Raw genomic sequence first — 24,810 nt, 5'->3', positions numbered from 1 at the left:
AGCCGCTCCGTCCTGAAAACGGCCGCAGAGAAAACAGCCAGCAGAGAACTCGCGCCACCGAGAGGGTAGCAGCCGCAATGCACCTGGGCGCCGCTCGGTACTGCTCACCTGTGAGCCACAGCCGGCCCCTCCAGGCGGAGCCCCGCACGACGCTCTTCCGGATTGGACGCGCTCGAAATCCCGGGGCGGGCATTAAGGCCTAGCGCTCTAGGGGACTGGCCACCCTGGCGGACCGACGTGCGCCGACGGAGCTGGTTCGCTCGCGGCCCCTGCTGGGTGGAAGGCGGGCCCCTCTCCGCGGGTCCCCTGTCAGTCATTGGCTCCCTGCCGTTTCCTTGGGGACGTGGCGCCGCCGGCGGCCCAGGCCTCCTTCCGGCTCGGGTAGAGGCCGCTGGGAGCACCTCCGGACCTAGCAGAGCGGAGCTGAGGGAGCCGGCGGGCCGCTCGACCCGTGAGTGTGAGCTCGGGAGGGCTGCGGGGCCGGGAGGGGCGGCGAGGGGAAGAGGGAACCCCCATCCCCGCCACCTGCGAACCGCGGGTTCCTCGAGGATGTCGCTGGCCCTCTAGAATACCCCGCTCCCAGGGAGCCCGGGTAGGGTCCACTGAGCCCCAGGAACAAGAGCATACGGATCTGGAGTGGGAGCCCGAGAGTGGGTGGACGCCATGAGCTTCTCGTGGTGGGGTATGGGGTCTAGTCTCGTGGGTACTGCTGGAGATGAGCCGGAACCCCAACCAGCTCTTCCCAGGCTGCAGACTTCGGAGATGACTGGGACGAGGAGACCACCTTCTCAAGGCAAAAGGAAAAGGAGGTGACAGGCCTTGAGACCACTGAAGGGAATCCATGGCTAGGTAAGATTGCAGACTTTATCCTCAGCTGGGAGCTCAGTGGGGGGTGGCTGGGAGATTGTTACGAGTGAGGTTTGCTCTAGGGCTGCATCTGGACTTCGCAGCCTGGTCAGATGGATGCAGAGATCAAAGCTGCATTCTTTTGAAGGCAGATTCAACAATACCTTACATCCCAGAGCCCCCGGGGTGATAGAGTGAGTGCCCGCTCAGCTCTGGTAAGTGCTAGATTGTAATGTTCTTTCAAATTTCCACTTGAGTGAGGCTAGGCGCTCCTTGAGGAGATTAAAAAAAACCAAAAACAAAACAAAACAAATTTTTTTAATGAACTTTGAAAACAGACCGAGGTCCTTCTGAATTACTATGGAAAGTGAACTTCACAGTTGAATATGCTTATCCATACATTATAACACTCTGAAGCTTTCAGAAAAGATTAATGTGGATCTGTGGAGCGACATGTACCAAATGAGACAGTTGTCAAATAGAGTAAGTGGAGAAAGATGCAGAACAGTAGGTATGGTGTAAAACCAAAGGAATGGAGGTACACACACAGACACACACACAGATATATTACCTATATGGTATGTATTTATGCTTGTGTATACATAGAGTATCCCTGGGTAACAGTGGTTGCCTCTGAGAGGGAAATGATGGGGTTAAGGCACAAGACTTACTTTCCACTATATATCCTTTAAACTGTTTGATTTTTTTAATACTGTGTGCGTATGTTACCTATTAAAATATTTTTTTTAATCAATTGAATAAATTTTCTGACTATCCAGTTTTTTTGACAGCATTCTTGATGGGAATGTTACAAGTGCTCCGATTCTTCAGCGTTATGAGATTTCACAGGGAGACTGGTGATCTTTTCATTAACATGAAGTTGGTTCTTTGAACTGCATCCCAAAGTGCAGACTCTGAAAAAAGAGCAGAGAAGCCTTTTTTTATTTTTATAGTAGAAGCTCCATGAACTGTATATGTCCTTTTCTAAAATTCGAGACTAAATGAACATTTAGACTTCTGGGGGCATAAATTTTTTGCCTTTATCAGGAAGCGCTTTAATTCAGCTTAAAAACCATTTTTTAGCACTGGATTGTAGAGACTTTTCTTACTAATGTTTGTCTCATTTCAGGATCAGTTTTTCCTACCTCTGCCCAGCCTCCTGGTACTTCACTGTGCCCACAGTGAGCCCATTTCCCCGGCAGCGGGTGGCATTCCTAGGACTCTTCTTCATATCCTGTCTCCTTTTACTTATGTTAATCATGGACTTTCGACATTGGGGTGCTTCATTACCACGAGACAGGCAATACGAAAGGTGAGTCAGCTTTATGTCGCTTCGATTGGCTTTGGTGTTGAAGTCATAGATATTTTGATAAGCTGTTTAACACACTACCACCTTTGACTCTTTTGGGGAATACCGCACTTTTATTAGTAAAACTGCATGCCACTTATTACATAAAGAAGATCTTAAGCCCCATTTCGGCAATGTTCAGTTTTGATTCAGGAATGCTGTTGCTGCATTTTAACCATGAAAGACATCTTTCTGTTTTTTTGTCTTAGTGGGCTGACTTGCTGGGTGCATAAATGTTTAGGATTGTTATGTACTCTTGATGAATTGACCCTTTTATCATTATTAAATGACTCTGTTTATCTTTGATTATATTCTTTGCTCTGAAATCTACTAGTCTGGTATTAAGATATCAATAGCAACTTCAGCTTTCTTGTGTTAGTGTTTGCATGATAGATGTTTTTCCATTCTTTTAGTTTTAGCCTATTTGTGTCTTTATGTTTAAAGTGAGCTTCTTGTAGGCAGAGTTTAGTTGAGTCTTTCTTCCTACCCAATCTGACAATGTCTGCCTTTTATTTGGGCCGTGCAGACTATTTACATTTATCAATTGTTTAGGTTTTAATCTGTCTTGCTATTTGTTTTCTGCTTGTCACATCTGTTCTTTGTTTGCCTTTCCTCTTTTTTTCCCTTCTTTTGAATTGAGTACATTTTTTATGATTCCATTTTAGCCCCTTTCTTGGCTTATTAGCTATAACTCTGTTTTTATTTTTTCAGTGGTTGCTTTAGGGTTTAGAGTATACATCTTTAACTTATTACTTCAAGTAATATTATACCTCTTCACGCACAGTGTAAGAACCTGACAACAGTGTGCTTTCATTCCTCTCTTTCCCCTTGGCCTTGGTGCTATTGTTGTCATACCTTTTACTTCTACACACGTTATAAGCTCCACCATGTGTTATTACTTTTGCTTTAAGCATTCAATTATTTTTTAAAGGGGTTTTTAAAAATAAGAAAAAAAGGCTTGTATATTTACCATTTCTAGGCCTCTTCATTCCTTTGTGTAGATTTCATATTTCCATCTGGTATCGTTTTCCTTTTGCCTAAAGGTCTTGCTTTAACATTTCTAGTAGTGTGAGTCTGTGGTTGGTGAATTCTTTAAACTTTTATATGACTGGAAAAGTCTTTATTTTGTTTTCCCTTTAAAAGAAATGTTCACTGAGTATGGAACTCTAGGTTGATCATTTTTTTCTTTCATTACTTTACAGATGATGCTTCACTGTCTTCTGGCTTGTCTTAGGAGAAGTCTGCTGTCATTTTTATCTTTGTTCTCTCTGTACATAATGTGTCTTCCTCTGGCTGCTTTTAAGGTTTTCTCTTTATCACTGGTTTTAAACAATTCGATTATGATGTGCCTTGGTGTAGTTTTCTTCATGACTCTTTTTTTTTTTTTTTTTTTTTTTTTTTGCGGTATGCAGGCCTCTCACTGTTGTGGCCTCTCCCGTTGTGGAACACAGGCTCCGAACGCGCAGGCTCAGCGGCCGTGGCTCACGGGCCCAGCTGCTCCGCGGCATGTGGGATCTTCCCGGACCGGGGCACGAACCCGTGTCCCCTGCATCGGCAGGTGGACTCTCAACCACTGCGCCACCAGGGAAGCCCTCTTTTTTCTTTTTTTTAAGATTTTTTTTTAAATGATTTTTATTTTTTAAAATTTATTTTATTTTATTTTTGGCTGTGTTGGGTCTTCATTGCTGTGCATGGGCTTTCCTCTGGTTGTGGTGAGCAGGGGCTACTCTTCATTGGGGTGCACAGGCTTCTCATTGCAGTGGCTTGTCTTGTTGTGGAGCATGGGCTCTAGGCTCGCGGGCTTCAGTAGTTGTGGCCTGTGGGCTCAGGAGTTGTGGCTTGCGGGCTCCAGAGTGCAGGCTCAGTAGTTGTGACGCACAGGCTTAGTTGCTTCACGGCATGTGGGGTCTTCCTGGACCAGGGCTTAAACCCATGTCCCCTACACTGGCAGGCAGATTCTTAACCACCGCGCTACCAGGGAAGCTCTAAAGATTTTTTTGATGTGGGCCATTTTTAAAGTCTTTATTGAATTTGTTACAATATTGTTTATGTTTTATGTTTTGGTTTTTTGGCCCTGAGGCATGTGGGATCTTAGCTCCCAGACCAGGGATCGAACCCGCACCCCCTGCATTGGAAGGCGAAGTCTTAACCACTGGACCGCCAGGGAATTCCCTCTTCATGATTCTTATGTTTGTGATTTGTTGATTCTTGGATCTATGGATTGTAATTTTTAATCAGATTTGGAAAAATTTTAACCATTATTTCTTCAAATATTTTTCTATCCTCTCCCACTTCTCCTTTGGTGTCTCCAGTGACATACTGAGCCGTGTGACGTTTTCTCACAGCCCACTGATGCTCTATTCATTTCTTTTTTTTTTTCAGTCTTTTTTCTCTCTGTTTTTTCTGGATATTTTATTAATATATTGCCATGCTTTCCAGTTCATTAGTATTTTCTTCTGTAGAGTCTAATCTCCTGTTAGTTCAGTGAGAACTGAATACCTTTTTTCACAGAAAATATATTTGAATTATTTGATATTATTTGTTGTTTTAATGCCTTACCAGTTGCATAGAAGTTGCTATTTTTTAAAGGTTAGTTTCTGATTAGGCTACAGGATGAAATGATGACGTGTGTTCATCATCTTCAGCATGATTTTCTCTTTATTGCTTCCCAGAAAGTATCAGTTAGGAGGCTTTGGGCTGCAAGTAACAGTCATACCAACTTAAATAATAACAAAGTTTATTGGCTCACATAACAAGAAGTCCGGGGATAGAGGTACCACAAGTTCAACATTGGCTGTCAGGATGGGAGTCTCTGTCGCAGTTGCCCATTTTGTCAGCTTACTAAATGGTTGCATAATGGCAGCCAGGGCTACCTGCATCCTCACTCATGTCCTGCAGGAGAGAAACAGGTCTTCCATGCTTTCTTATAAGAGTGAAGACCCTTCCTGGAAACCTCTACAACCCTTTCCTTGAATCATTTTTGGTCAGAATTGGGACACATACCTCCTCCCCTTAATATTTCTGTGTTGTTCTGTCCCCAGAATTTCTTATTTCCTATTCACTTTGGTCATTCATTCATTCATTCATTCAACAAACATTTATTGAGCAGCCACTATGTGCTGGGTGATAGGAACTAGGGCATGGAGACTTGGTACTTTTTCTCAAGAAGTTTATATTTTCAAACTTTTCTCATCTAGCAACACTATTCCTTTGTATTTTTCTTTCTTCCTTTTCGAAGAGGGAACACTTGTTTAGATAGATGACTAGAGTTGTCAACAGTTGGTCTTAAGAAGCCTGTAGCTTTGGAAAACTGAGTCCATAATTTGAGTTTTTTAAATGGTTATTGAGATTTTCTTGACATACCTGAGCACAGTTTCTCACTGGAACATAGCATGGTCTAATTATGGAATTCTATGTAGGATAATATGGCTAGAGTAAAGACTACTAGGCAGTGAGTGGTGATCTATATAGCTGGAGAGGTAGATCAGGCTGGGCCTATTAAGCCAGTTTAGGGAGTTTAGACTTTATCTTAAAGGCAGAGGGAAGACTTTGAAAGGCTTTGAAGAGTGATATGATCAGAAATGCTTTTTACAGAAAGGTCACTTTGATGGCATGGTGGAGAATGAATTGGAATCCTCCAGTAGAGAAATGATGGTGGCCTAGACTTGGGTGGCAGCAATGATAATGAAGAGAAGTAAATGCACCTGAGGGAAACGTGGGAGGTAGAGAGATCTGATAGTTCTTATCTACCACTAAACTCAGGTGGCCAGATTCAATAAATACTTATGCTGAATTAATTGAAACAAGTTAGCCACAGAGCTAAGGAACACACAGGCTGTGCCTGTGTAATGATCTTAACAAAATCCTCACACCCTGTAATTCTCTGGCTGAGCAGCCAGCAGCCATATAGCCTAGAGCTCCTTGTTCTTTAATGAAACGTTATGTGCATATGGCCACAAATTACCATGTGTCCTTAAACTTCACTCATGGCTGCCTACATGAGTCATTTAGGAAGCAAACATCTGTTGAGAGCTTGCTGTGTGTGTGACTGTGTGCTAGGCACTAGGGTACAAAGATGAATAAAACGTGGCCCCTGAACTCATGGAGTTAATCTAGTTAGAGAGGCAGATGTGAAGGAATAATTGTTTCCTGATGAGATAATAGTTTAACTATGTAGAATCAGGAATAAAGAATCAGGAACTGTACATAGTCAAGAATGAGGAATAAAGTTAAGAATCAGAAATTAATAAGAGGCTTATGAGTAACCAAATTTGATATCACTGAGTTCATGTACTAAGAGCTTATGTACTATACTGATAAGAAAGGCTCTCACATAGAGGCTATTTACTTTTGTTTTACATACTGTTTTTTTGTTTGTTTGTTTTTTAAATTTTTTATTTTATATTGGGGTGTAGTTTGTTAACAATGTTGTGTTAGTTTCAGGTGTACAGCAAAGCGATTCAGTTATACATATACATATATCTATTCTTTCTCAAATTCTTGCCCCATTTAGGTTGTTACATAATATTGAGCAGAGTTTCTTGTGCTATATAGTAGGTCCTTGTTGGTTATCCATTTTATTTATTTATTTATTTATTTATTTATTTATTTATTTTTGGCTACTTTGGGTCTTTGTTGCTGCATGCGGACTTTCTCTAGTTGCAGGGAGCGAGGGCTACTCTTCGTTGCAGTGCGCAGGCTTCACATTGTGGTGGCTTCTCTTGTAGAGCACGGGCTCTAGGGCGCGCAGGCTTCAGTAACTGTGGCACACGGGCTCAGTAGTTGTGGCTCACAGGCTCTAGGGCGCAGGCTCAGTAGTTGTGGTGCACGGGCTTAGTTGCTCCGCGGCATGTGGGATCCTCCTGGACCAGGGCTCGAACCCGTGTCCCTCGCATTGGCAGGCGGATTCTTAACCACTGCGCCACTAGAGAAGTCCCTATCCATTTTAAATATAGTACTGTGTACATGTGCATACTGTTGTAATTAGCTTGCTTCTCTCTTGTCTCAGGACGCAGCAAATAATAGCAAGTTAGAATGGTGGTAGTGGGAAGGGTGTGATGGTCATTAGATGCGGGCACACTGATGACAGTAATTAACGATGTGCTGACATCTTGACAGTGAGGCAGGAGAGAGGAAATTTATTAAAAATAGACTCAGGGGCTTCCCTGGTGGCGCAGTGGTTAAGAATCCACCTGCCAATGCAGGGGACGTGGGTTCGAGCCCAGGTCTGGGAAGATCCCACATGCTGCGGAGCAACTAAGCCCATGGGCCACAACTACTGAGCCTGAGCTCTAGAGCCTGCAAGCCACAACTACTGAGCCCGCGTGCCACAACTACTGAAGCCCACGCATCTAGAGCCAGTGCTCCGCAACAAGACAAGCCACCACAGTGAGAAGCCTGTGCACCTCAACGAAGAGTAGGCCCTGCAACTAGAGAAAGCCCACACTCAGCAGCGAAGACCCAACACAGCCAAAAAAAAAAAAAAGTAGACTCAATAACTCAGAATTTCTACAGACCGTTTCTGTAGTGCTAAACAGTTCTACACATTTTGTTAAAACTATTTTATTATACAGTCTAATTATTTGTGTTAACGATGACCTTAAGTCAGTGGTTTTCAACTTTATGTATCCGAATCACTTGGGGACCTTTAAAAAATGCAAATAACTGGACTTTTTCTCAAGGTGATTCTAATATGCAGCCTAAGTTGGGAGCCATTGCTATACAGTTTAGTTATATTTATCTGGGAATGAAGTATTGTGGTATAGGGGAAAGAGGATTGATTTTAGAGCTAATCAGCCCGTCATTCTCTAGTTGGGTTATCTCAGACAGGTGCTGTATTCTGGGATCTCATTTCTTTAAGTATAAAGTGGAGGTAAAATGCCTGCATTGTCTTGTCATTTGGATTAAAAAAGAAAAACACCTAGGACTGCCTGGTACATCACAGATATTAGTCTTATTAGTATTATTTGGAATAATCTTGATTTTTCTGTTCTCTAATTCTGTTTTGTGCCCTGCAAATATGAAGATAAGGGGAAGCATTATCTCCATTTAAATTTTTTCCTTCCAGAATTTCTTTTCTGTGGCAGCTGTTACTACTTAGGCACTGGTAAGCACTAGCTGATGATAAAATGATTAAACAAATAATTAGGAATTGTTGAAAACACCTAACACTCAAGTTCAACAGCTTATAAAAAATTAGGACAAGTGCTTGTGATTTTTATATTATATACATTGAATATAGTCATATTTTTTCCAACTTAAATTGTTCTTAATTCACATGATGAAATTATATCATTTTATATTGAAAAAATGTTTTAATTTGAATGTTTTCAGCCATTGGTGGAACCTAGCATATCACTTCTTTTTTTTTTTTTTAATTTAATTTTATTTATTTTTTATACAGCAGGTTCTTATTAGTTATCTATTTTATACATATTAGTGTATATATAGCATATCACTTCTGAGGTGATATGGCCCAGGATTTTAGAAGCCTGCATGGGGGTTTTCCCTCAGTAGTTTCAAAGCTGAAGAGCTGTTGTTTTACAAACACATACCCACATTGCTTCTGGAAGGAGAAAGCAGAAGGTTTGCATCAGAACTAGAATTTAGGAAAAGGTAAATTTACAGATTGATGGGTGTCAGTAAGGATAGAATCCAGAATTTTTTTTAACTTTATATTTCTAAAACAAACTTTATTTTTTAGAGCAGTTTTAGGTTCACAGCTAAATTGAGCAGAAGGACAGAGAGGTTTCCCATATACCTCTTGCCTTCCCCCCCAACACGCACAGCAAAGCTGTTTTTAAGAATAATTTTTGTTAGATGTGATTTAATCAACTATTTATCTAGCATGTGGCATACAAGATGTGCTCCAACAACTTCATCTTACTTAATTCATATTTTACACCCATTTATTCATTCATCTATTCACTCAACAAACACTGTCTACACTGTGGTATCCAATAAGGTAGCCACTACCCATAGAGGCTATTTAAATATAAATTAATTTAAATAAAATAAAATAAAAATTCAGTTCCTTATTTGTACTAGTCACATTTCGAGTGTTCACTGGCCACATGTGGCTAGTAGCTATCCTATCAGACAGTGCAGAACTGGAATATTTCCATCGTATCAGAAAGTTCTGCTGGAAAGTGCTAGTCTTGGATACTGGGTAAATTGTTAAAATTTATTAATAATTTTTAGTATAAGGGATACTTTTAGCATGTATTCATACATATTGTGCAAGACAAACAGTGAACTGTTCTTACTTAAATGTTCTGTATATTCAGTACATTTCTTTTTCACCTTAATGTTTAATATTGTTCACTTTTTGGTAACCCCACTACTGTCTTTATTAGTGGGGAAATTTTTGTCTGGTTGACTTATTGTCCTGAAGAATGTAGATATTGAAAGGTGGTGCCTTCATGTTCCTTTGCCACCTGGGAATAACTGTGAATGAGAGCTACTGTGTCAACAATCAGCTCAATACTGACCTTGCTTAAGAGTTTTAATTCTGTTTAAAGCAAGTGAAAAAGAGCCATTACTTATGGTTAGAATAAAAATGATAAACAGATATACAGATGAAGTTAAGGGTTCTTATGTACAGTGGAAAAATTCAGAGATTTTGCTGGTGAAATTTAAGACATTTATTTACATTTATTCATTTATTCATTTACTTGTCCTTAATGGTGTTTATAATGTTTATAAGCAGAGCTTTAAATTATAAATGTTCCTGACTGCCCTGATTAATCTTGTTAGGAGATAAGTAGTAACCTTACAAGATGCTTTTCTGGGTATGTATTGCTATCATCAGTCATGCACAGCTACTTTGGCTATAATGTCATTATATTTGGTTTTGAGCCTTGAACAGAGTTGGGATATGATTACATTCATCAAAGAGGTGGTAGCTCCATGCTGATGGTGGACCACTTTAATGGACTTCCGGCATATTACTGAGTTCTTTTTGAACTCTAGAAGTGGTATAATTAGTGTTGATTTTGTGAGCTAGGTAATGGTTTGGTTAGTTATTGCTCTAATGCTGTTAATGTCTTGAGGATAATGGCAACGAAAAGCAATGTCTTCCAATTCTGCCTTGGGTGATGTATATGTGGGTATCTTTCTTTTCATTGACTCAGCAGTGACCAGAGGGAAATCATGTTTCTCAAATTGAGAGGATATATGTGTGTGAGGCGGGGGTAAGTACATGTGATGGGGAATCAGATCTCTCCTGGGACGGTGGATGTGAGGGATCCAAAGCTTTTGGAACTTTTCTCTTGGGCTTTAGGTCTTCTTTAGGGGTTGACTTAGTGCAGTATCAGCAAAGCAGAAGGATCCAGCAATGCAAGTAATTAACCATGATGGCTAAGGCTGGGACTGCAAATCAGAAATGAAAATATCCGAGAAAGGACCAGTGATCCATTCGCGTTAGGAGCCTAGACAGAGGAAGACCTTCAGGTGGTTGAAAAGTGTAAGAAGCCTGATTAGGTCAGAAGAGGTCAGAATTCCAGAACTTTCTGCGGCCTGAAGCAACTGATCAAGGATTCAAGTGGGAAATGTAATATAAATGTCATCTGGTCCTATCTTTCTCCCTTGTATTCTAGTGTCAGCTGACTTTTTTCTGCCAGTGCACACATGGCGACTTCTAAGAGAAGAGAAAGCAAAGTTGAGTTGTACCCAAATGAGAGCTGTAAAGTTGCTTATCTTGACAGGAACCAAAGAGGATGACAGGATGCTTTGGAAAGCCATTGAAATTTTCTAAGGAGACCAGCTGATTTTGAATATAGCTATACATAGATGAATTATTAACAAACTAGCAGCTTCATATTGTGAGCTCTAGGCCCAAGTCAATCAGTATTGATTGATACGTATCAGAGAAATGTGAGGAACATTGTGCCTGTATTGAGGTATGCAGATAAGGTAATTACTCTTGAGAAGCTGAGAATCTAAGTGGAGAGGTGGAGCAAACAAATATGAAAGAAGTCTTAGGGCTCATACTGAAATGTAAGCAAACTGCTTAAAGAGAATAATGACACTCCACATGTTAGAACAGAAGGAGGAGGCCTTTTTTAGATCATTAAAAGAATCAGCTTGTTGAGGGGAGGCTTCTTGAGAACTGGGAAGCCATATCAAAGAAGGGAAAGGGGGAAGAATAGGTAGAGAAGCAAACGGATGTTAGAAAAAAGGTCGCGTTAGAGTAGTGGTTCTCAAAGTGCTTACTGACACTTGGGAGTCTCTGAGACCCTTTCAGGGAGTCTGTGAGGCCAAAACTATTTTGATGATAATACTAAGATGTTGTTTGCCCTTTTAAAAAATTGTGTTTAAAAACGCATAACACAATTTACCCATCTTAACCATTTTTAAATGTATAGTTCAGTACTGTTAAACATATTCACATGGCTGCAGCCAATCTCCAGAACTTTTTCATCTTGCAAATCTGCAACTCTATACCCATTAGACAACAACCCCTCATTTTTCCCTATCCCCAGCCCCTGGTAACCACTATTCCATTTTCTATTTCTATGAATTTGCTTACTTTACATACTTATTATAAGTGGAATTATCTAGGGTTTGTCTTTTGTGACTGGCTTATTTCACTTATCATAATGTTCTCAAGGTTCACCCATGTTGTAGCATATGGCAGGATTTCCTTTTTTTTAAGGCTGAATCATATTCCATTGTATGTATATACCACATTTTGTTTATCCATTCATCTGTCATGGACATCTGAGTTGCTTCTACGTTTTGGCTATGGTGATATTATTTGCCTTTTTCACTAAGTTGACATTTACACTGATGATGCAAAAGCAATGGTGGGTAAAAGTGCTGGTGCCTTAGCACAAATCAAGATAGAGCACCAGGGGCTTCCCTGGTGGTGCAGTGGTTGAGAGTCCGCCTGCCGATGCGGGGGACACAGGTTCGTGCCCCGGTCCAGGAGGATCCCACGTGCCGCGGAGCGGCTGGGTCCGTGAGCCATGGCCGCTGAGCCTGCGCGTCCAGAGCCTGCGCGTCCGGAGCCTGCGCGTCTGGAGCCTGTGCTACGCATCGGTAGAGGCCACAACAGTGAGAGGTCCGCGTACCGCAAAAAAAAAAAAAAAAGATAAGAGCACCAAATTATACTAGTAGTTATGGTAGTCTTCATTGTCACACAGTTGCAGTGGGAAGAAAAGTCTAATTCCACTTAAGAATATCTTTTTAATATTCTGTGTGACAAAATGGGAATTAGGAATTAAGCACTTCTGTTGCATACTCAGGTTGTCTCAAGGAAAAGCACTTAGGCAGTTTGACTTGTGAGCTGAACACAGTCATGGAATACTATTTTTCACTTGAAAGAATAACTGTCAGAAAAACTGTAGATTTCAGATGTGGGTATTTCATAGACATTTTCTTGAAAATGAATGAAGTAAAAACCTGTCACTTTAAGGAAAATAACTGTCAGTATTTATTGCCAGTGATAAAATTTGAGCTTTTAAGTGAAAATTAGAAGTTTGGGAAATTTGTATCTGCCACTGTGAGTTTGATAGCTTCCCAATACTTAAAAGACTTTTTTTTTTTTTTTTTTTTTGCTGTACGCGGGCCTCTCACTGCTGTGGCCTCTCCCGTTGCGGAGCACAGGCTCCGGACACACAGGCTCCGCGGCCATGGCTCGCGGGCCCAGCCGCTCCGCGGCATGTGGGATCCTCCGGGATCGGGGCACGAACCCGTGTCCCCTGCATCGGCAGGCGGACTCTCAACCACTGCGCCACCAGGGAGGCCCTAAAAGACTTTTTTGATAAAATTGGTAGTGATATTAATGAATGTGTGTGGTTTTTTGGTAGAATGAAATGTGTCAACATTAAGAAGATTTGCATAGCTCAGCGAACCAGTATTTTCCAGTATATGATGTGACAACATTACGCATGGGTAAAAGCAATTTAAAGTGAAAGATAGACCAGTGCATTTTAATGTAATAGTATGAAAAGTTCTTAGAGTTTAGATTCCACATTGCAACCAACCTTTAAGAAACTCCACTTGTCGAGTTTCAGTGTAGTACCAATGATCTAAAAAGTACCCTTCCCTTTTCCAACAACATATCCGGGTGAAGCTTGATTTTCTTCATATACTTCAATCAAAACAACTTATCGTAACAGATTGAATACTGAAGCAGATATGAGAATCTAGTTATCTTCTATTAATCCAGACACTAAAGAGATTTGCAGAACTCTAAAACAATACCACTCTTCTAACTTTTTGGTTTTAGAAAATAGCTGTTTTTCATAAAATATGTTAATATGTAATGAGTTTGCTATTGTGTCAAAATAAATAGATAAATATTTTTAAATGTTCTGTTTTATTTTCTAACATGGTAAATATAGATAGATGTACCACAAAAGCTCTTTGGGGTCCAATAATTTTTTTAAGACTATAAAGGGGTCCTGAGCCCCCAAATTTTGAGAACCACTGTACTGGAAAAAGTTATTCATTAAGCAGGAGGGGACAGGATCCAGAATCTTGTCAAAGAGAAGTAGAAGGGGTGGTTTTCAGAGAAGGAAAGCAGATAAAGATCTGTGAAGCAGAAAGATTGCTGATGAGAAATGAAAAGTCACTTTGGGCTGGAGATGGATTATCTTGCCTATTTCTTTTCTGTCTGTGGCACACAGATGTCTGCCCAGCTTTCCTGTGATAGAATTGAGCTGTTATGAGTTGATTGGTGGATTGTGAGCCCATTTCAGCCCATTCATTTGATTAGAATGGGAAAGTCTGTGGTATGGTGGAATGGAATCTTTAGGTCTGTAAACTTTCTCGTGTGTAACAGACTTCTACCATCTGCTTCACTTCCCGCAACTCACTGTCATATCAGATCCAGAAAAAAGTTCTACCTGACCCTATCCTATGCAATAATTTACAGCATTGTAATGAAGCTCAAATATATGTTCTTCTCTTTTTAAAAAAAATGCATTTAGTGTTATAGAATGGGAAAGGTACTCAGCTCTACTTTTTTGATTTCAGAACTGTTTCTACTTGGTCTTCTTTTCATCAAGTTTGCTTTTCTGTCCAAAATAAGGAACTTTGTAGTCTGTGTAGCAATGTGAAATCACCAGTAAACACAGGCTAGATTGTTCTGAGAGGTATGACACATGGCTTACTTCTCTGGATTTACTGTGAAGGGAATGTTACCTGCAATTCAAGGCCCCTCACTTACATGGGCCCCTTTTGTATTTGTAATGTTGAATATTTTGTGTAAAAGAACCTTCCTCCCCCATTATATTAGTTTCAGGCTTCACAAAAGCTAGTTCTAAAGGGTTCTATGTAAGGGTCTTGGGGATCTGGGCGTTAGCTCTAAAGACAATGTTGGATGATAGGGCAGAAGGGAGTTTAGGTGTATTCCTTGAAAAAATTCACACATTACTTTCAGAATATTCATTCAATTATTAGCTCAACCTATGGTAATATTTATTCAAATTTAAAAGAATCTAGAAGGCACAATTTTAGTCTGCCTACCATGCATTATATATTAGCATCAAGAAAGAGCTCTCCTTTTTTAAATAATAAGCTAAAAGCCATTCTCATTCTCACGGGGCTCCTCTTCAGGTGAAGCCTTTAAAGAGGAGTCATCAGTGACGTTTGTACTTTTCAGACCCTAACACTCTGAGGAAACTTTAATACTTGTTAAAGCCTCATCACTCAGGGCTTCCCTGGTGGCGCAGTGGTTGAGAGTCTGCCTGCTGATGCAGGGGACACGGGTTCGTGCCCCGGTCCGGGAAGATCCCACATGCCGCGCAGCGGCTGGGCCCGTGAGCCATGGCCGCTGAGCCTGCGCGTCCGGAGCCTGTGCTCCTCAACGGCAGAGGCCACAACAGTGAGAGGCCCGTGTACCGCAAAAAAAAAAAAAAAAAAGCTTCATCACTCAGAAGAAGGGTTTTACCAGCTTTTAGCCATCTTTTCTTTCTGGATATTTCAGCCCTTTTCTGCAGAGAGTCTTCTGCTATTTGTTCTCCCAGTAGTTATGTAACAATAAGAGCAGAGGTAGCTGCACAGCACTGTGCTAACTGTTCAACATACATTGCCTCTCTGAGAGCAGAGACGCCTAACTACCCTCATTTCACAGATGAGGGAACAGCTTGAGAGAAGTAATTTCCTGAAGGTCACAAAACATAGCAAGTGCTAGAGCTGAGACTCAAACCTTGGGGTTTTGGTGGTAACATCTTTACTTGTTCCGTCTTTCTGCTGCCAGCCAGATATCATTCCGCCATGTTCTTCATGTTTATATACAGAAAGGATAGATAAATAGAAAAGAAATTATTAGAATTGCTTTAGTTATCTAGTGTGCATAGCAAACCACCCTCAAATTTAGTGGCTCCGTATTTACTCAGGCCTAGAAGTCCTTTAATGCTTAGTAAAAGATTTGCTACCCTGGCCAGTTTCAGAACTACCCCCAAACTTAGGGGAGTCTTTTGGTTACCTAATTTCAGTATAAACCAGCTGTTGCCTCATATACATCAGTAAATATGGTCAATATTGTTTCATTCCTTTGTTAGGCTGTGTAGTCCCATGTGCCTGGCACATGCAGGCACTTAATGAAGACTCGCGAACATGATGAGTTAAGTGGTGGTGCTATTTGCTGAACACTAGTTTCTCTTTTTGCCCGGCTTAGGTATTTGGCTCGAGTAGGAGATCTTGAAGCTACTGACACTGAGGACCCAAATCTAAATTATGGACTTGTTGTGGACTGTGGCAGCAGTGGCTCTCGGATTTTTGTTTACTTCTGGCCAAGACATAATGGGAATCCTCATGACTTGCTGGACATCAAACAGATGAGAGACCGTAACAGCCAACCAGTGGTTAAAAAAATCAAGCCAGGTACTAAATGGAATGTATTTCACTGTCAGTCTCTTTGATCTGCTACAGAAATGAGAGGACAGAAGAGAAGAGGGAGAAAGAAAGCTCCCCTTTTCTTCTGGAGGTTCTGGATAATGGGAGGCATTCATTGCTGCCCTACTCTTATGAAATAAATGTTTAGGACCTTAAACAGAACCTTACGGGGTATCAGTCTTCTGAGTCTATGTGCTCTGCTCTTTAAAGAAAGTATTTTGTCTTACTTAAGGAATCTCTGCAATGGCAGACACTCCAGAACATGCCAGCGATTACCTTCGTCCTCTGCTGAGCTTTGCTGCTGCTCATGTGCCTGTGAGGAAGCACAAGGAGACCCCCCTTTACATCCTCTGCACAGCAGGCATGAGGCTTCTCTCTGAGAGGTGAGATGCAGGAGAGTGGGTGGCCCAGGAGTTGAAAGTGCAGTTTCATACATTATTCTCTGTGGTTCCCTGGTCTGAAGGCAGGATGTGGGTACAGCACACAGAGTTGACAGGTGGCACTAAAAGACTTCTTGCTCAAAATAGAGCAGAGCCACTCCTACACCCCGTTATTCCACGATCAGTTGATCACACCTCCATGTCATTTGCTTCTTTGGGATCAATATCTATTTGAGATGGTTGTAATGACTCTTAATTTTGATTGAGGGTTGGGAGCAGTGGTGATGTAATAAATTTGGGTCATGAGGCACCTAGAAGGGGAGCGTAATTTCAGAAGGGTAGTAGGAGGGTCACCTGAGGGACTGGGTACCTGGGGGCTCTGGTAGGAATGGGGTTTTCTCTGTAACTTTGCCTGGCTCCCTGGTGATAGTTGGTGCTACTTGCAAAGCTTAGCCTCCATTGCTTTAGACCACTTTTTTCAACCCCTGCTGGTTAAGTCTTTTCCACTTGACCTTGGCAGTTTAGCCTGGCTTCTTGCCACCTGATCCTTCTTCCTTCACTGAAAGAGGAGGAAGACAAAGAGGCAGCAGCTATGCTTAGGTCAGACCCCTCCTTGTTTGTGATTTCTCCCTTTTGACACCTCCCTGACCCCTCCATACTTATTATGGTCTTGAGGTAGGAATGAGCTCCCTTAACTTGAGCACCCATCCTTCTGCAATGTTCACAGTCCCATAGTCATCGGGTATTTTTTACTAGCTTAAATGTTTTTCCTTGTTAAATAGCACTTCCCTTTTCCACAAGGTTTCATTTCATATACTTGGCCAACAGCAATGAAAACCTCTGCCATGTGTGTAGGGCTCCATTCTCCTTGTGCCAGACATGTATGTCAACACTTCTTCCAGTTGACTACTTTCCTTCTGCTCAGACACAGAGTTACTGGTTTACTGTTGAGAAGCAGATTATTTTATGTAGCCATTTGTCAATCTGAAAGGCCTTCTAGCTCCTTGTTTTCTCATACATCTTGGTCTTTAAATTTGTTTGTTTGTTTGTTTGTTTTTACTTATTTTTAAAACTAAAGTTTAAAATGTTATTGTAGAACCTTACATCATTAAAGGAAATCTTAAAATCAAAACAAAGAAGTTATAATTCTACTATCCTATCAAAACTGTTTCATTTGGTCCTATTCCTTTCTCTCTGTATATCTATGTGTAACTTCTACAAAATTGTAATCATACTACACGTGCAATTTAGAATTTTTGCTTTTGACATAAATAATACATCATTCAAAATTTTAGAAACCATGTGAAGAGTATGGATGACATACGTGGTGCCACTTCACAGGGCTGTGAATGGACTAAGGTCTCACAAACAAGGAAAGAGGGTGGAGGGCCAGAGAAAAAGCTGACTCAGAGGTCAAAAAGGCAGAGCCAACCATCAGGGTGATGAAATGGCCACATTTTGACTGTCTGGAGCAAAGGAGAGGATTGCCTTATCTCCTGGCACTGCCCAGCCTTTCCTCTGTTTGTCAAAGAAGTTTCTATTTAAACAAAACCAACTGTGTAGCTCCACCCCATTTGTCTAAGATGTTCCCTGTTATCATGGAAGCTCTGAATATTTTAAGAATTTTTAAAGAACTCGCCTTTAACTTGTTTTGGGGTTTTTTTTTTGTTTTGTTTTTTTTGGGTTTTTTTTTTTGCGGTATGTGGGCCTCTCACTGTTGTGGCCTCTGCCGTTGCGGAGCACAGGCTCCGGACGCGCAGGCTCAGCGGCCATGGCTCACGGGCCCAGCCGCTCCGCGGCATGTGGGATCTTCCCGGACTGGGGCACGAACCCATGTCCCCTGCATCGGCAGGCGGACTCTCAACCACTGCACCACCAGGGAAGCCCTAACTTGGTTTTGATCACCTCTTTTAATAATGCCAAGATCTACCCTGGGCTTATGAAATCATTGCTACCTCTAAGGTAGCTATAGTTGTTGACATAAGTGTAACAATCACTGCAAGAACCTGTTTTGTATAATTAATGCTTTGTTAATTTATTAGCATTTGTGAGCAATATTCAAAATGGGTTTGAATCCCCTGGACTGTATTTTGGATTTATTAGCACTAGGTTTTATTTTTTTGCCAAAGGCCTAGACTAACAGAATTTGTTCCACTGCCTTTTTAGTTTGTAATGGAAATACCTTTAAAGAATTACAAAGTGATAATTTAAGAAAAAAAACTTTATTATGGGAAATTTCAAATGTATATAGAAGTAGAGAGAATGATGGAATGAATCCCCATTTACTTGCCACCCAGCTTCAACAATTGTCAATGTTTTGCCATAAATGTTTTTTTTAATAAAGAAACAATATTGAATTTTAGAAAGTGGAAGTTCTGTCCTATCCTGTGTAATACATGAAGAGTGTTTTGTTTATTAACATAAATTTGAGATCATATTATATGTACTGTTTTGTAACCTGTTGGAACTCAAAATATATTGGACATCTTTTCATGTCAATACATGCAGATATAAATTGACCTCATTTCTTTTAACATCTGTGTACTATTACATTGCATGACTATACCATAAATTATTTAGCCAGTCACTACTGATGTACGTGCATTTAGGTTATTTCCAGTTTTTCATTGTTATAAATAATGCTGTCGTATTTTTTCTCTTTGTATTCTTATCTGATGATTTCATTGCAATAAATGTCTTAAAATGTAGTTGCTGGGTCAAAGGTTAAGCACATGAAATTTTTTTTTTTTTTTTTTTTGCGGTACGCGGGCCTCTCAGTGTTGTGGCCTCTCCCGTCGTGGAGCACAGGCTCTGAACGTGCAGGCCCAGTGGCCATGGCTCACGGACCCAGCCACTCAGCAGCATGTGGGATCTTCCCGGACCGGGGCACGAACCCGTGTCCCCTGCATCGGCAGGCGGACCCTCAACCACTGTGCCACCAGGGAAGCCCACTTTTGAGTAATTTTAAACCTTTGAAATCTCGAAGGGGGTACCAAACAGAAGCAGGGATCAAGTGTCTCGGGTAGGTGAACAGTGAGGTCTAACAAGGCTAAGTAGAAGGTCAAGTTGAGGTTGTTTGTGAGAAGAGAGTCTAACCATTAACTCTTAGGTTTTTTATTCTTTCTTGCAGGAAGCAGTTGGCTATCTTGGCTGATCTAGTGAAAGATTTACCTCTGGAGTTTGACTTCCTCTTTTCTCAGTCTCAGGCAGAAGTGATCTCTGGGAAGCAGGAAGGTATTGGGCCTTGAGGAGTAAAAGCTTGCACTTGGGGTTTGTAGTTTTGGGGTGAAGTTGAATGCATGTTCTCATGTAGCCCAAATGTGGCCTGTATGATGAATTATGTTTCCATTTCTTGAAAAACAGAAAATCTTTTGTCTTCTAGTTGCAGTTCACATAAAGGAAAAGATTCACCTTTTTCAATCTCAGTATTTCCTTTTTCAGTCCTAAAATTCCCGTTTGGTTTTACTCCATTTCTTTGCTGAGACTTTCTATCTTTCCATTCATTGGAAGACTGCTCTTATTTCCTGGCTGTATAGCTGCTTTATTTGATAATTCCAACACCTGTGTCATCTCAGGGTTGGCATCTTTTCCCTTGAGATTGGAAAGGTTGAGATCTTCCTAGTTCTTTGTATGACAAGTCATTTTATATTGTATCCTGGATATTTTGAATATTACATTGTTAGACCCTGGGTCTTGTTTCAATCATAAAGAGAATGTTAATTTTTGTCTTAGTAGACTGGTTAGGTTCAAGCCTTAAGTTCTGACCTGGCTTCTGTGGGCTGTGATTCTGCTGATTCATTTTTCAAAGCTTTGGCATGGCTATTTGGATTTGTCCCATGTGTGTGCCAGCCAGTGGCCAGTCTGAACCTGGGCACAGCCCATACAAATGTGTTGACTAGCCAGTATGTCAGTTCTCAAAAGCTTTGATATGTTGTTTAGAGTCAGATCATGCATGTGAGCCCAGGAGTTCCTACACCAGTTTATTCCCCACTCTCCACAGTCTCCCCAATACTTTCTGGTTCCCTGAGGTTCACGTTCATGGTCCTTAGGTCAGAAAGCCAGGGATTTAATTTGCCCACTCTGCCATGCATTTCCCATGACTGCATCTGTAGCCAAGGCTAAGTGGTAGAGGACAGAGGGAGAAAAAAAAAGCAATAGGGATTTGCCCCAGCTCTTGAGGCTGTAGCTCCTCTGGTCAGAAAGAAGGATTCACATCCCTCAGAGGTTTAGGCATCTACCCAGTCTCTACCTCTGCTGTTGCAGGATTGCCTGGAGTAGGAGAGAACAGAATTTTTTAAAAAGCAGGGAATTTCTCACCACTCTTTGTGAACCTTTGGAGTCCCCTTTTCTGATCCTTGGACCACAAAGCAAGGTCTTGAAGTTCTTTCTGTCCACATCTGGTGTGTACTTTTGTATTTCAAGCTGATTTTGAGTCCAGGCCAGGCAGTATCTGAGGGGGAAAAGTGGGAAACTAACTGTGGTTTTGGTGGTACTTTAAAGTCTGATCTCTGTCCCAGTGTGCCCACTACCATTTACTTTCAGAGTTCTCAGAAAGCTGCTCCATATAGTCTATCCAGAGTTTACACTTGTGGTCAGTGGGGAGACAGGGTGAGTGTGCTTGCCCAGAACTAGAACTCCAAGATATTTTATCTTTTAACATTTATTTTTATACATTAATTCCTATTCATTGTAGGAAATTTAGAAAATGCAAATAATTTTAAAAGGGAAAAACATCACAAGATAAAAGATTTTAAATTCATACACTGAGAATGTGGAATAAAATACTGTTATCACTTTTTTTCCAAGAAAAGGAGGAAAAGAGCAGCCCTGGGAGAGGTATATACATGCTATAGCAGTAGAGAATTAAGCAAGGGCTTTTATATTTCTTACTTAGGGGTTTATGCATGGATTGGAATCAACTTTGTTTTGGGAAGATTCGACCATGAGGATGGTGAGTAGTATTGTCTTCTTATGACAGTTCTAAGGGCTGAACGTTTATGTCATAACCTATCAGTAGCATGTAAGTGCTAATTTTGAGTTTTCTTTCTTTTTTTTTCTTTCTTTTTTCAAAACTTAAGATGCTTCATTTCCCAGTCCTAATTTGCTTTCTTTTATTTCTTTTTAACTTTTTAATATTCAAAAGTTCCAGGCATTCACAAAAGTAGAGTAATTAATAAAATGAACCTCCATGAACCCATTACCTAGTCTCAATAGTTATTAACAATTTGCCATTGTTTTGTTCCCACACTCCTTCCATACAACACAGGTTTTTTTCCCTACTAGATTTTTTTTTTTAATATCTTTATTGGAGTATAATTGCTTTACGATGTTGTGTTATTTTCTGCTGTAACCCTACTGGATTTTTAGAAGCAAACACCACACATAATCACTTTGTCTTCATGTACTTCAGTAATACCTCTAATAGATGAGTTTCAAAACAAACAAACAGAAATATCCACAGTTCCATTTTTATTTGATTTTTTTTTTTTTTTTGCTGCACCATGCCATGCAGCTTGTGGGATCTTAGTTCCCTAACCAGGGATTGAACCTGGGCCCTCAGCAGTGAAAACATGGAGTCTTAACCACTGGACAGACAGGGAATTCCCCCTCAGTTCCATTTTTTAAACTTAACAAAGTTAACAATTCCTAATATCATGTATTGATAACAACCATCTCATACACAGGTAGAGAGTTCCCCAATTGCATCAAGAATATTTATTTGTAGTTGTCTTGTTCAGATCAGAATCTGAACATAGATCACAAATTATATTTGATTGATAGGTCTTTTTTTTTTTTTTTTTTTTTTTTTTTTTTTGCTGTACGCGGGCCTCTCACTGCTGTGGCCTCTCCCATTGCGGAGCACAGGCTCCGGACACACAGGCTCTGCGGCCATGGCTCGCGGGCCCAGCCGCTCCGCGGCATGTGGGATCTTCCGGGATCGGGGCACGAACCCGTGTCCCCTGCATCGGCAGGCGGACTCTCAACCACTGCGCCACCAGGGAAGCCCGATAGGTCTTTTTTAATCTATAACAGTTAACCTTCCTGCCCCCCAACTCTTTTTTCCAAATCATTCAACAACAACAACAACAACAGCAAAAACCCTACAACCAAAAAACAACCAAAACTGGGTCACTTGATGGAATGAATTTGCCACATTCTGGATTTGGTTGACTGAATCTTTGTGGGATCTTTAACATGTTTTTCATCCCCTCCCCCGCTTTTGTTCTGTAAACTGGAGGTTAGGTATAGAAGCTTGATTAGACTCAGATTCAGTTCTTTTGGCAAGAATAAATCATAGGTGGTGCTGTTTCCTGCTGTATCACATCAGGAGTTTTGTAATATCTGGTTGTCTTACTTTTAGTCATGTTAAGACTGAACAGGTGTTCAGGGTTCAGGTATTGTCAGTCTGATCTGATCTGTTATAAAATTTTTCCATCCACTTTTCACCTAATGGTTATAGCAGCCAATTGTGATCGTTACTTAGATTTGTTTTCTCATTAGAGGTTGCAGAATGGTGATTTTTCTAATTCTGTCATTCTTTCTGCATTTAACAGTTAGGATTTTTATATAATGAAATTTTCTTCATTAGCCATTTGGTTATCCTGAAATATAGTTCCTATGGGAAAGACAGAATGAACCCTTGATTCTTTGCTTTTATTTATCAAGTTTTTTTTTTTTTTTTTTTTTTTTTTTTTTGCGGTACGCGGGCCTCTCACTGTTGTGGCCTCTCCCATTGTGGAGCTCAGGCTCCGGACGCGCAGGCTCAGCAGCCATGGCTCACGGGCCTAGTTGCTCCGCGGCATGTGGGATCTTCCCAGACCAGGGCATGAACCCGTGTCCCCTGCATCGGCAGGCGGACTCTCAACCACTGCGCCACCAGGGAAGCCCTATTTATCAAGTTTTTGAATAATGAGCTGGTGTCCTAGCAACTTCCGAAGGTAACCAGTGAATTTTTTTTTTCAGTATCCTTATGAACTTGCAGATTTTAATTTATTTGATGCATTGCAGTCCATCACATCATTATTCTTTTTGGTGCTCAAATTTTACCATCATTGGCCAGTAGGAGCACCTTTAAGTTGGCTCTTGTACCCTTTTAACATGATCCCAGTAGTCTTTTCTGTTTCCCTGGCATATGGGCATACCATGGTATTCTATGCTCATCTTGTATTTTTTCTACTCTTAGACCCTAGCATCAGCCATTTTTTTTAAGGAGCCCTTGTTTCTTTTAGTGGAAAATGATGTTTAGAGATTGTGGTCTAGACAATAGCGGTGCTCATTGCTCCTGGATTATCATCGCTTCTAGGCCTTTTCAGTGGACAGCTAGGAAATGTGTAGTTTTTAAAAAAGAAAAATAAATCATGATCTCATAGTGATAGTTCTAATTCATATTTAAGATTATAAGATTATTGTTTAATTTCTTTGATTTTATATTAAAATCAAATCCTTTTCCTCTTATGCTGAATATTCCTAAAGCTATTTACATAAACATTTATTTAACTTTATTTCATAATATATGTTTAATTGTTTAAAAATAATAATACCCATAATGTATTACCAATAAAACTACTGGAATGCAGTTTAAGTTATTTGTTTCTTTTGTCATTAAGATATATTCTACAAGAGATACATAGTCAAAATAACCATGTTTTAAGTCACTTAAAGTAATTCTTCTCTGTATAATATATAGTTGGTACAGTTAGATTAATTTATCTCAGTTTGCTTTCAATTTTTTTTTTTTAATTAATTAATTTATTTATTTTTGGCTGTGTTGGGTCTTCATTTCTGTGTGAGGGCTTTCTCTAGTTGTGGCAAGCGGGGGCCACTCTTCATCGCAGCGCGCGGGCCTCTCACCGTTGCGGCCTCTCTTGTCGTGGAGCACAGGCTCCGGACGCACAGACTCAGCAGCCATGGCTTACTAGGCCCAGCCGCTCCGTGGCATGTGGGATCCCCCCAGGCCAGGGCTCGAACCCGTGTCCCCTGCATTAGCAGGCAGATTCTCAATCACTGCGCCACCAGAGAAGCCCCTGCTTTCAATTTTTTAAGGGATTTCTGGGATTTTTTCCCTTTAAACTTAATTTTGGCTTTTAATTACTAGACCCCTTCTGTTCCCTTATTTATTTCAGAATCAGATGCCGAGGCTCCCCAGGAATTGGCAACAGGACGCAGAAGGACAGTAGGGATACTGGATATGGGAGGAGCCTCTCTCCAAATTGCTTATGAAGTTCCTGCCTCAACTTCTGTCCTTTCTCCACAACAGGTATTTTACCTTTTGGGGGAATTCAGTGGCTAGGAATGCCAGTCTTTGAGAAGGAAGGGCACTATGTTTGGACTTAGACCAAATGGCCTGGGTCCAAATGTTGGTTCAGATCATTGCTAGCTTGTGTTATCTTG

The 24,810-nt window shown here is 40.8% G+C and overlaps 1 protein-coding gene across 5 annotated transcripts in view; it reads left to right on the top strand.

Annotated features, from left to right (window-relative positions):
• Positions 1–241: 241 nt before the first annotated feature.
• ENTPD7 (ectonucleoside triphosphate diphosphohydrolase 7) overlaps positions 242–24,810 on the top strand; it is a 39,103-nt gene continuing 14,534 nt past the window's right edge. The window contains exons 1-9 of one of the 5 annotated variants that reach the window (XM_060100959.1): positions 243–451; positions 747–849; positions 930–1,061; positions 1,976–2,158; positions 15,822–16,027; positions 16,272–16,422; positions 19,550–19,653; positions 21,314–21,370; positions 24,543–24,676. In XM_060100959.1, coding sequence (XP_059956942.1) covers positions 2,097–2,158; positions 15,822–16,027; positions 16,272–16,422; positions 19,550–19,653; positions 21,314–21,370; positions 24,543–24,676 — 714 coding nt within the window. In that variant the 5' untranslated portion in view covers positions 243–451; positions 747–849; positions 930–1,061; positions 1,976–2,096. Of the gene's footprint in view, positions 458–736; positions 850–929; positions 1,062–1,975; positions 2,159–15,821; positions 16,028–16,271; positions 16,423–19,549; positions 19,654–21,313; positions 21,371–24,542; positions 24,677–24,810 lie in introns of all 5 variants that reach the window. The other 4 variants (XM_060100934.1, XM_060100941.1, XM_060100949.1 and 1 more) reach the window with 4 other exon arrangements.

Source organism: Mesoplodon densirostris, chromosome 1 (genome assembly GCF_025265405.1).
Source record: "Mesoplodon densirostris isolate mMesDen1 chromosome 1, mMesDen1 primary haplotype, whole genome shotgun sequence".
In the NCBI taxonomy this organism is placed as follows: Eukaryota; Metazoa; Chordata; class Mammalia; order Artiodactyla; family Ziphiidae; genus Mesoplodon; species Mesoplodon densirostris.
Note: the sequence above shows the minus strand (reverse complement) of the source record. Positions and strands in the feature narration are given on the sequence as shown.